At 41.8% G+C, this 12,874-nt stretch overlaps 1 protein-coding gene across 1 annotated transcript in view; it reads left to right on the top strand.

Moving 5' to 3' along the window:
- The first annotated feature begins 671 nt into the window (after positions 1-671).
- The window catches only part of micall2 (MICAL like 2), a 37,165-nt gene continuing 24,962 nt past the window's right edge, over positions 672-12,874 (top strand). Inside the window, exons 1-3 of the mRNA XM_062964151.1 lie at positions 672-2,051; positions 8,341-8,389; positions 12,258-12,399. Of these exons, the coding sequence (XP_062820221.1) occupies positions 1,909-2,051; positions 8,341-8,389; positions 12,258-12,399 (334 nt within the window). The 5' untranslated portion in view covers positions 672-1,908. The remainder of the gene's footprint in view (positions 2,052-8,340; positions 8,390-12,257; positions 12,400-12,874) is intronic.

A 12,874-nucleotide genomic window follows, 5' to 3' on the forward strand; every position in this document is an offset into this window, starting at 1 on the left:
TATAGTGGTATAGTTCAATATGATGATATATAATGCTAATATTGTGCTATGCTAATAATATAATATATTGTATGTACATACAGCTGCTCCGAGTCCCCTTTGGGGTGAGAAGGGTGGGATATAAATGTAGTAAATAAATGTAGTAAATGAATAAATAAATAATTTGGGACTTCGCCTCACCCAAAGCCTGACATGACTTGTAGGCACACAACAACAACAACAACAACAACAATCCTAATTAACCTGACTATCTCATTGGCCAGAAGCAGGCCCACACTTCCTATTGAAATCCTGATAGGTTTATGTTGGTTAAAATTATTTTCATTTTTAATATGAATATATAATTAATATTATTATATGGTATTATTATTATATGGTATTATTATTAGTGTTATATTGTATTACATTATAATATTATTATCAATATTATATGTATATACAATATGTTATATTATAAAACTGAGGGCGGGGGCCAGGTCAATGACCTCGGAGGGCCGCATCCGGCCCCCGGGCCTTAGTTTGGGGACCCCTGCCATAAAACATACAACAACCCTGGTCCCCATTTCCATCGGAGGCGGAGTCCAAGGGCCGGCCCTCCCCACCGGGCTCCATTGGCTCTGGCTCTGGCTTCCCTCCGCCTGAAAGTTTCTTCCCTCCGCCTCCTCCACCGCCTCCTCCTCCCTCTTTTCCACGGATCCGGCGGTTGGAGTTCTCCCTGGGCTTCCCAAAAGAAGAAACGCCGAAGTTTGGAGAGCGCCACGGCCAAGGCTCGGGTCTCTTTTTGGAGAGGTCTTTCTCTGCGCGCCTTTACGCACGGAGCGGCTCCCACTTTGACGCGCCGACTTTTCTCCAACTTTGACGCGCGACAAGGCTCCTTTTCTTCCTCGTCTGCACTCTGCATCCCCCGGATGTCCTGCTGGGGGGCAGGGGTCCCCCTCCTCCCGCCCCTCCGCCTCCAAATCCCCTCTTGACCGCCGACCTACACCTTAAAAAAAAGGGGGAAATGTGGACTCTCCTGTTGCCCGCTTTTTGTAGCCATTTGGGCTTGGATTGAGTTTCGCCCTCCTTCTCCCTTGGTGTCCAAGAAGAAGGAAAGCTGGTGGACTCAGAAGAGAGTTTGGAAACAGCGAAGACAACATACTTTAGCTTTGTAGTCCATACTAGGAAGTTTTTGGGAGATCACCAACTTCTTCGCTGTCTCTACATTCCAGGAAACCAGAAGTTTAGACATTGTGTCTCCTAGAAAGATCTCTCCAACATTCTCCATCAACGTCACCAACCTCTTTCAATGGTCTAAAGCAGTGATGGACAACCTATGACACGCATGTCAGCACTGACACGCCTAGCCATTTTTGCTGACACGCTGCTGCATGCAGATTGATTGGATGACTATATCTTTTGTGGCCAAATTCGGTGTGATTTGGTCCAGTGGTTTTGTTGTTTACTCCATGGGAATTATGCACGTTACATTATCCTTATATCATTCTATTATTGTTCTATTACTATTGTAGTATATTATCGTATTATTACTATTATATTATTATTATTATATGATTCATTATTCATGACTACATTGAAACTAGAATAAAGAGAAATCAGCAAGAGGTACCATAGATTGTTGTACATGGAAATAATGGTAGTAAATAGTTTTTGATTCATTAAATACAGTTATATATTACAATTATACATTTTTATTTAAACTATTATGGTTTTTTTCTCGAAGTGACACACCACCCAAGTCATGCTAGGTTTTTTTTTTGGTGAATTTTGACACACCAAGCGCAAAAGCTTGCCCATCATTGGTCTAAAGACTGGGATTAGGTTCTGCCATCCATTGCTTTTCATCTCCCATAAGCATCCTTGCACCCTTGACTTCTTTTTTAATTTTTTGACCCAACCCAAGCTGAGATGGCAGCCATCCAAGCCCTCCAGCAGTGGTGCAAGCAACAGTGCCAAGGCTACAAGGATGTCAACATCACCAACATGACCACCTCTTTCCGAGACGGCTTGGCCTTCTGTGCCATCCTGCACCGCCACAGGCCGGACCTCATGTGAGTACCTAGCAGGATGGGAACATTGGTGAGGATGGGATCTCTTTAGGACAGTGGTTCTCAACCTGTGGCTCCCTAGATGTTTTGGCCTTCAACTCGCAGAAATCCTAACCGCTGGTGAACTGGATTTCTGGGAGTTGTAGGCCGAAACCCCTGAGGACCCACAGGTTGGGAACCACTGCTTTAGAGTCTCTTTCAGGGGTCCTCAAACTTTTTAAGCCGGGGGCCGGTCCACAATCCTTCAGACTGTTGAGGGGCCGGATTATCATTTGAAAAAAAAAATACAAACAAATTCCGATGCACACTGCACATGTCTTATTTGTAGTGCAAAAACAGCAACAACAACAACAACAAGAACAACGAAAGAACAATGCAATATTTAAAAATAAAAACAATTTTAACCAACATACATTGATCAGGATTTCAATGGGAAGTGTGCTCCTGCTTCTGGCCAATGAAATAGTCAAGTTAATTAGGATTGTTGTTGTTGTTGTTGTTGTTGTTGTTGTTGTTGTTGTTGTTGTGTGCCTTCAAGTCATTTCAGACTTTGGGCGAGCCTAAATCTAAAATGTATTTATTTATTATTTATTTATTTACTGCATTTATTTACTACATTTGTATCACACCCTTCTCACCCAAAGGGGACTCAGAGTGGCTTACAAATTATATGTACATACATATTATTAGCATAGCACAATATTAGCATTAGATATTACTATATTGAACTATACCACTATACTGTAATATTATTAGTAATATTATATGTAATATAGAATATATAATTAATATTATTATATGGTACTATTATTATTGTTATATTGTATTACATTATAATATTATTATCAATATTATATGTATATACATTCTATTATATTATAAAACCGAGGGCGGGGGCCAGGTAAATGACCTCAGAGGGCCGCATCCGGCCCCTGGGCCTTAGTTTGGGGACCCCTGGTCTCTTTGGCCATTAAAGGATTTAATGGGCAATGTACAGTAAAATTACAGTAAAGTACGTAATTTCTTCAAGATTTAGGTTAGTTACAGGATCACGTTCTCTGGTATAATCTATTCCAGATGCACAGGAGTTCTGGGGGCCATTTAATAATAATAATAATAATAATAATAATAATAATAATAATAATAATAATAACTGTGGGACTCCCGAATCCAGACTGACAAAGTTCTGGAACACAACACACCAGACATCACAGTTGTGGAAAAGAAAAAGGTTTGGATCATTGATGTTGCCATCCCAGGTGACAGTCTCATTGACGAAAAACAACAGGGAAAACTCAGCTGCTATCAGGACCTCAAGATTGAACTTCAAAGACTCTGGCAGAAACCAGAATAGGTGGGCCCGGTGGTGATGGGCACACTGGGTGCCATGCCAAAAGATCTCAGCCGGCATTTGGAAACAACAGACATTAACAAAATTATGATCTGCCAACTGCAAAAGGCCACCCTGCTGGGATCTACGTGCATCATCCGAAAATACATCACACAGTCCTAGACACTTGGGAAGTGTTCGACTTGTGATTTTGTGATAGGAAATTCAGCATATCTATCTTGTTTGCTGTGTCATAATAAAATAATAACTTTATTTTTATACCCCGCCTCTATCTCCCCAAAGGGGACTCAGGGCGGCTTATATGGAGCCAAGCCCGGATAAAAACAATAACAATATAAAACACAACAATAGACAAGCGACATGCACAATTATAAAAATTTAAACATTACCCAATAAAAATAAATGACAAAAACTTAATAAAAACATGGATTAAAACGGCGAGGTTATAAAAATAGACTGGGTAAAGTGCGCCATATAAATATTGTAAACACGAAGTGACTGATAAAGTGCTTCAAATTTTTGGAAGTGCAAATTGGGATGGGAGTAGACCCTGTGTCTATATCAAGTTGACAAAGGTAAAAAGTGCAAACTGGTACAAGAATGGTCACAGATACAGGATTGTTATGGGGATGAGCAATCTTTATCCAAAGGCCTGAGTGAAGAGCCAAGTTACAACAGTTAGCCAAGAACAAGCTGTCAATTATTAACCAGAAGACTTTTACATCAGCCGCCCCCAAATTATGGAATTACCTGCTATAAAAACTCCAACACTGCCTGTCTTTAACAGCATTAAAGCCCAATCTCTTCCAGCAAGCCTAATCAGATGGTTTTCAAGTAATGACTCTTAAAATTATGGATTGTTTTGCAATCAATGGTGTTCTGCTCCTTGCACTAATCGATGTCAAAGTCCTCACTGAAGCGTAAAACTCATAGGCTGATTGAGGACTACTGTTTTCTCAACCTGGCCTACCTCACAGGGCTGTTGTGAAACAAGCAACCTCTCCATGTAACAAACACGGAAGTGTGTGTGTGTGTGTGTGGTTTATCACTTTGCAGCATCTCTCAATCTGTTGTCCTCCATAAGTGCTGCACAAGAACCCCCACTATCCCCAAACAGCGTGGCTTGTGGTTGAGAATAATGGGAGTTCTTGTGGATTGTGCTAAGAGACTGTGCGTGGCTTGGAAATGGGTGAGAAACAGTGCCCACTTTTATGTGACCTGCTGATGCCTTTTCACGGATACCTTCCATGCCCAATGCAAAGCAACTGTGCAGACTTGGCAAGAAGGTTTTGTTTTGTTTTGCTTGGCTTTTCCGCACTTTTTGGAGAGGTCCTTCCCCCGGAATTCTCCCCCAGGGTGCTGGTATTTCTTTCTTTGAGGCTCCAGGCAGAACTTTTTGTCTCCACTGTGCTTTTAAATGTCTTCTTGGCAACTTTATGGTATTGTCGATTGTTTATCCAATCGTTCATCTCCCATTTGTGGTTTCATGGATTTGATTCATTACATTCAAGAGGGGGCGGATTTGTTCTCTGCTGCCCCAGAGGGTAAGAACAGGCCTAATGGTTTTAAGTTAAGGAAAGATGCATTTCGACTGAACAATAGATAGAACTTCTTGACAGTCGGAACAGTTTGGCAATGGAACCAGTGGCCAATGGAGTTGGTGGGGTGGCCTTCTTTGGATAGTCGGACAGCTCCTTGCTGAGGATGTACTACTGATGTTCCTGAATGGAGTGAGGTGCTGGGAGTAGACTCAGTGAGAGTCCACTCACAGTACTATGATTCTCTCATTTTGATGTAAAGATGCATACAGATATAAGTTGAAGTTCCAGGTAGGTCAGTATTTGTGTTGGCTAAAATTTTCCCTGAGCTTATGATGAGGTGAGATTTGAATTATACAATACTATTTCTCCCCGGTGGCATTAAACCAATGAGCTGCTGAACTTGCTGACTGAAAGGTTGGCAGTTCGAATCTGGGGAGCAGGGTGAGCTCCCGCTGTTAGCCCCAGCTTCTGCCAACCTAGCAGTTCGAAAACATGCAAATGTGAGTGCAATAGGCACAACGCGGAAGGGAAGAGTGAGGCAGGGCTGGATGAAAGCCTTAGTGTTTGCTCAGGGCGCCTTGGCTGTTGATCCTTCCCACTCCTCCCTGCTGTTCGCTTCATTGGAAATTGGTCACATGGAAGGAAGTGACAAGCGGGCATTATGTCACGGTGGAGGAAGCGGCGACTGTCCAACGCAGGCAGCTTTGTGGCTGCAACAGGTCTCACGTCATATTAGTGAAATCTGGTGCATGGAGAGGGCAATGAGGGAGCTCTTTCTTTCCGTCCTAGTGTCCTCATTCTGGGCATATTGTGTGAAAGACAGAGATTAGCAGACACATTGCAAGGCAACTGGGGTTGGGAAATCCCTTTCTGGTTTTCAGACACTACGTAAAGAAACTTGTTTTGCTTTTGCAACTTTTAAGAGTATTTTATTGTGCGTTGTTGACTAGTGGGGCTTGGACTCGAAGACTTTCATCCTTTCTTGCAGCTCTACAATTCCATGCACAAATTATATTCAATCATTTTGGTGTAGTTCCTGGCAATAAAAGAGCAATAGGTGAAGGTAAAGGTTTCCCCTGACGTTAAGTCTGGGGGTTGGTGCTCATCTCCATTTCTAAACCAAAGAGCCGGCTTTGTCCGTAGACACCTCCAAGGTCATGTGGCCATAGGCATGACTGCATGGAACGCGTTACCTTCCCGCCGGAGCAGTACCTATTGATCTACTCACACTCTGGGGGTTGGTGCTCATCTCCATTTCTAAGCCGAAGAGCCAGCGTTGTCCGTAGACACCTCCAAGGTCACGTGGCCATTGGCATGACTGCATGGAGCGCCATTACCTTCCCGCCGGAGCAGTACCTATTGATCTACTCACACTCTGGGGATTGGTGCTCATCTCCATTTCTAAGCCAAAGAGCCGGCGTTGTCCGTAGACACCTCCAAGGTCATGTGGACACTGGCATGACAGCATGGAGCGCCGTTATCTTCCCGCCGGAGCGGTATCTATTGATCTACTCACACTCTGGGGGTTGGTGCTCATCTCCATTTCTAAGCCGAAGAGCTGGCGTTGTCCATAGACACCTCCAAGGTCATGACTGCATGGAGCGCCACTACCTTCCCGCCAGAGCGGTACCTATTGATCTACTCACATTGGCATGTTTTCGAACTGCTAGGTTGGCAGAAGCTGGGGCTAACAGCGGGCGCTCATTCCACTCCCGGGATTTGAACCTGGGACCTTTTGGTCCGCAAGTTCAGCAGCTCAGCGCTTTAACTCACTGTGCCACCAGGGGTTTCTTGCAGCTCTACAATTCCATGCAGAAATTATATTCAGTCATGTTGGTGTAGTTCCTGGCAATAAAACAGCAACAGTTCTGGCTATTTCTGAAACCTGAAGCAGTGAGTCTTGACATGATGGCATAACACATGGGAAGGGGCCTTAGGAAAACCAGAGATGGAAAAATCCCAGGTTGTGTGCATAGGGGAGAGAACATCACGTGTCTTAAGTTGTTGGTGTTAAAGGTGTACTTTGAAGAAGGAATGAAAGAGAAAGGAAGAGCACAGCTTCCAAATTACTTTCAAACTAATTCTCTTTAAGCTACAGATGCTGATCATTTTCCTTTCAAGTCCAGAGCAAAGGTCGGGTTCGTTTTGACTCCTTCTTGCTCAACATCTTGGGAGAAAACATGTCCCGGGGAACTTGCAGCATCTTGCTCATGCCGTGCTGAGTCACAAACACTTCCCCTCAAACCTCAATGGAAAAAATGCCCCTGAGCTCATCTCGTCCAGTTTGTTCTGGTATAGAGTTAGCATTTCTTGCCCTGCATTCTGTTACACAGCTTGGAACATGTTGTTTCCAGTCTATGGCAAGAGGTTTGCCGTTGCCTTCGCCTGAGGCTGAGAGAGTGTGACTTTCCCAAGAGACATGTTACTTTTTGCTATAGTTCCCTCACATTTCCCAGATCAGAACCAGGAAAGATGTGGCCAAGAGTGTGGCCAAAATGGCAATGGTTATTAATGCACAAAAGTTATTATACCAGGTCAGAGTGAGCTCCCGCTGTTAGCCCCAGCTTCTGCCAACCTAGCAGTCCAAAAACATGGAAATGTGAGTAGATCAATAGGTACTGCTCTGGCAGGAAGGTACCAGCGCTCCATACATTATCTGTAGATGTGACCATGGAGGTGTCTATGGACAACGCCAGCTCTTCGGCTTAGAAATGGAGATCAGCGCCAACCACCAGAGTCGTACACGACTAGACTTAATGTCAGGGAGAACCTTCAAACAAACCAAAGTACTACTACTACTACTACTACTAATAATAATAATAATAATTTATTTTTGTATCCTGTCACCATCTCCCCCAAAGGGACTCGGGACGGCTAACATGGAGCTAAGCCCAGAAAAGACAAAGTGTAGACAAGTTAAAATATAAAACAAACAATAAAATAACAGGCAGTATAAAAATCAAAAATGAATTTAAGCACAATTATACATAGATATAATATAAGACAAGATGAAAAGTTTTAAAAGTTCACCTTATTAATGAAGAAGGACATCAAGAGGTGCATCTAAACTATATAATTAATGTGGCGCTTTCGTTGCCATGGCTCAATATTATGAAATCTTGGGAGTTGTAGTTTTACAAAGAGTTCCAAACAACAACTCCCAGTATTCCCTTGCACTTTTTGACTCAATGCTTTGGAATCATGAGAGCTGTAGTCATGGGAGCTTGAGCTTGTCGAACTATAACTCCCAGCATTCCATAGCATTGAGACATCGCAGTTGAAGTGGTGTCAAACTGCACTAACTCTACAGTGTGGATGCTCTCAGGGACACTCTAGGAAAATTGCTTGATTCACTCTGTTTAGCAAAACTTATTTTTCTTTCTCTTCTCTTCCGTTCCAGAAACTTCAGCTCTCTCCGCAAAGAAAATGTCTACGAAAACAACGAACTGGCAAGTTGTTTTTTCCCTTTCTTCTACTTCCTGCTCTGATGTCACCAACCTCAGCCTTTTTCCAAACACACTTTGGCCCTGGATAGATTAGATCAGAGCTAACAGACCGTAAATACAAACAGCGAGTGGATCTAAAGACAACTAACTTAATCCTTTTCAGAAAGAATTACGCATGATAGGCTATACGGGCAGGGCTTTTCTTGCCTTCTCCATTGGCCGTGCCCATTTTATGGATGGAATGGTTGTTTTGTGTAGTTTGGTGAGCACTGAACCTTCAAACCAACCAAAGATTCCTTCTTGCCTAAATGGCTATTGATTAAAATAAAGTGTTGGGTCAAGATTGGTTCTCTTCTCGAGAAGTGATTATGAAAGGGTGTGCTCCCTGTTCAATACAAAAATACCCTTTTGCTCTCTGGAAAAACTGGCTCGACAAGATTGTCAGGCCAGGCTGCAGCTACATTGCGGAATTAATGCAGTTTGACACTAAATTAACTGCCTTGGCGTAATGATATTCAGTCATTATAGCCCAATGAAGCTCCGGCACTGTTTGGCACAAAGGCTCAAAACTATTTAAAATATAACTCCTGGGATGATGATGGTAATAATAATAATGATGATAATAAACGCTTGGGAAGTGTTCGACTTGTGATTTTGTGATACAAAATCCAGCATATCTATCTTGTTTGCTGTGTCATACAATATAATAATAACAATAATAATAATAATAATAATAATAATAATAATAATAATAATAAAACTCAGCCGCTATCAGGACCTCAAGATTGAACTTCAAAGACTCTGGCAGAAACCAGTGCAGGTGGTCCCGGTGGTGATCGGCGCATTGGGTGCCGTGCCAAAAGATCTCAGCCGGCATTTGGAAACAATAGACATTGACAAAATCACGATCTACCAACTGCAAAAGGCCACCCGACTGGGATCTGCACGCATCATCCGAAAATACATCATACAGTCCTAGACACTTGGGAAGTGTTGGACTTGTGATTTTGTGATATGAAATCCAGCATATCTATCTTGTTTGCTGTGTCACAATAAAATAATAATAATAATAATAATAATAATAATAATAATAATAATAATAAATGCTTGGGAAGTGTTCGACTTGTGATTTTGTTATACGAAATTCAGCATTTCTATCTTGTTTGCTGTGTCATACAATATAATAATAATAATAATAATAATAATAATAATAATAATAAGTAAAGCAAAGTGAAGAACTTGCTTTGATTTAAGTCAAAAATCAAAAACTCCTCAAAGCACAGCAGACAAAAAACCAGTACAAGAAAACCGCACTACAAACTAGAGCTGACAGCTGGCACAACAAAACATTGCATGGAAAGTTCCTTGACAAAATTGAAGGAAAAGCTGATAAGGAGAAGACCTGGCTCTGGCTCACGAATGGGACCCAGAAGAAGGAGACAGAAGGCCTGATCCTTGCAGCCCAGGAGCAAGCCATCAGAACAAAGGCAATTAATAATAATAATAATAATAATAATAATAATAATAATAATAGAAGACCTGGCTCTGGCTCACGAATGGGACCCTGAAGAAGGAAGGAGACAGAAGGCCTGATCCTTGCAGCCCAGGAGCAAGACATCAGGACAAAGGCAATTCAGGCCAAGATCGAAAAATCAGCTGATGACCCAAAATGCAGACTGTGCAAGGAAACCGACGAAACCATGGATCATATCCTCAGCTGCTGTAAGAAAATCACACAGACAGACTACAAACAGAGGCACAACTATGTGGCCCAAATGATTCATTGGAACTTATGCCTCAAGTACCACCTCCCAGCAGCAAAGAACTGGTGGGATCACAAACCTGCAAAAGTATTGGAAAATGAGCACGCAAAGATACTGTGGGACTTCCGAATCCAGACTGAGAAAGTTCTGGAACACAACACACCAGACATCACAGTTGTGGAAAAGAAAAAGGTTTGGATCATTGATGTTGCCATCCCAGGTGACAGTCGCATAGATGAAAAACAACAGGAAAAACTCAGCCGCTATCAGGACCTCAAGATTGAACTTCAAAGACTCTGGCAGAAACCAGTTCAGGTGGTCCTGGTGGTGATGGGCACATTGGGTGCCGTGCCAAAAGATCTCAGCCGGCATTTGGAAACAATAGACATTGACAAAATTATGATCTGCCAATTGCAAAAGGCCACCCTGCTGGGATCTGCGCGCATCATCCGAAAATACATCACACAATCCTAGACACTTGGGAAGTGTTCGACTTGTGGTTTTGTGATACGAAATCCAGCATATCTATCTTCTTGCTGTGTAAAATAAAATAATAATAATAATAATAATAATAATAATAATAATAATAATAACAACAACAACTTTATTTTTGTATCTTGTCTCCATCTCCCCGAAGTGACTCAGGGTGGCTCACATGATTGATCCAGGATCTATTACTTATGAAGAATGATCTATTACTTTTGCACAATGATGATAATTTCAGGGCTTTGTTATGATCTCGTGCCAGGTCATTTCAGGGGGCAAAAAATTTCAACCACTCCCGAATTATTTTTTTTCTGGCTACAGGCTTGAAACTCGCCTTCTTTTTGTCCTGGAAACTGGATCTCAGCTGCACTCTTTGCTTTCTTCCTGTTGACTGGATTTTGCAGCGTTTGGTTCTCTGGGAAGAAGAGAGCTTTATTTTGCGGAGGAGGAGGGGGAGAGAATGGGCTGCAGATGTTTCCAAAAGGGAAAGGCATTCGGACCACCCATCAGCTCTGTCCTGACTCCAGAAACACAATCATGGGGATTCACAGAGAGAGGAATGTCTTAGCTTTGCGTTGTAAAAACGATGGCTTGCAGGTTCAGGCCACGCACCAGCTTTATCAGGATGCGTTCTTTGCTTGTGAGCTTTAGCTATAGTTTGACCATAAAATCTGGTTTTGATGTTACATAAAACTCTAATCTTCCTAGTAAATTTTTTTTTTTTTGCAAAATGATTTTTATTAGTGAAGTTTCTCAACAGTCAAACAAACAAATAAACATATATACATTCACCCTAAAACAATGTGACATTAATACAATAATCAAGCGGGGGCCGAGAGGTACACAAATAGATAAAAATCAGACAAAAGGAGAGAAAGAAGAAAAGAAAAGAAAAGAAAAGAGAAAGAAAAAGAAAAGAAAAAAAAGGGGGGGGGGAAGGAGAGAGGTGTGAGTGCGTGTAATTTGGACTTCCATCTATGATTCTTCTTATCTTGTACCTAATCAGACTTAACTTATTTGTATTTTTTCCCTAAAATAGTCCTCGAGATAAGTCCAGTCGGTGGCTTTCATTGCTGTTCCATTCATTCTTTTGATCAGAAAGGATAATTGATCCATATTCTTGATTTCCAATAATTTCTCTAGCCATAAGTCTTTTGTTGGGATTTGTGTGGATTTCCAGAGTCTTGCGATAACGAGTCTTGCTGCAGTAATAAAAAAGGTGAAGAGTTTGTCTGTATTGGGGTCAATCTTATCCTCAGGGTCATATAAGCCTAATAATAGTAATTCTGGTTTTTTAACAAATTTAGTTTTCAATATTGTATTGGTCTCCTCCATGATTTCAGTCCAAAATTTCCTTAGTTTCTTACATTTCCACCACATGTGGAAGAAGGAGCCTATATAGTTTTTCCTAGTAAATTTAACTACAAGAAGAGGAATGAACAAATATGCTCCTTGTTTTGCCTCTGGTCTTTATTAAGCCAAGATCCCTGGCTTACTGTAACAACCATTGCAACAAACCACAGTTTGCAAAAACCACAGCTTTGATTTACCATGCCGGCCATCTCACTGGCTCATTTGAGTTCAAAAAATGCCTGATATCTCTTCTCCTTTGATTCTTATAGGCTTTCAAAGTAGCGGAGACGGAGCTTGGGATCCCGGCTTTGCTGGACGCCGAAGACATGGTGGCTCTAAAAGTGCCGGATCGGCTGAGCATCCTCACTTACGTCTCCCAATATTATAACTATTTCCATGGAAGGTCCCCAAGTGAGCACATTAAACTACTACTACTAGTAGTACTAATGGTGGCATTTTATTCAGTTTTAATATTTGCATATTGTTGGTTCTTACATTGTGAACTTTTACGTTTGTGGGCTGCTTTGGGTCTCAGTTCTTGAGAGAATAGCAGGATACAATAATAATAATTCCACCAAGTTCCCATTCTGCATGGATGTAACATTGACAGAACTTTGCTAGAAGATGACCAAACATCCTGCAAAGTTTGGATTGTTTGTTGAGCCTTTATGGGAGTGTTGGTTTGCAACCTTCTTTGTTGCTGAAATGCTCCTCCAAAGCACAAAATAAAAAGATCCAGTCTTGTGAAACTCTCTCCGTTTTTGCTCCTTGCCCTTTGCATCCTTTGCCCCGTCTCTTGAAAGCTCTCTCCAGAGGCGCCCGGACAAAGGCATTTCCTCGGAAAAAGTTGGAATCTTTGGGTCTTTTATTTCTCCCATTCCCAAGG

The sequence above is a fragment of the Anolis carolinensis genome, unplaced genomic scaffold (assembly GCF_035594765.1).
Source record: "Anolis carolinensis isolate JA03-04 unplaced genomic scaffold, rAnoCar3.1.pri scaffold_13, whole genome shotgun sequence".
NCBI classification, from domain to species: domain Eukaryota; kingdom Metazoa; phylum Chordata; class Lepidosauria; order Squamata; family Dactyloidae; genus Anolis; species Anolis carolinensis.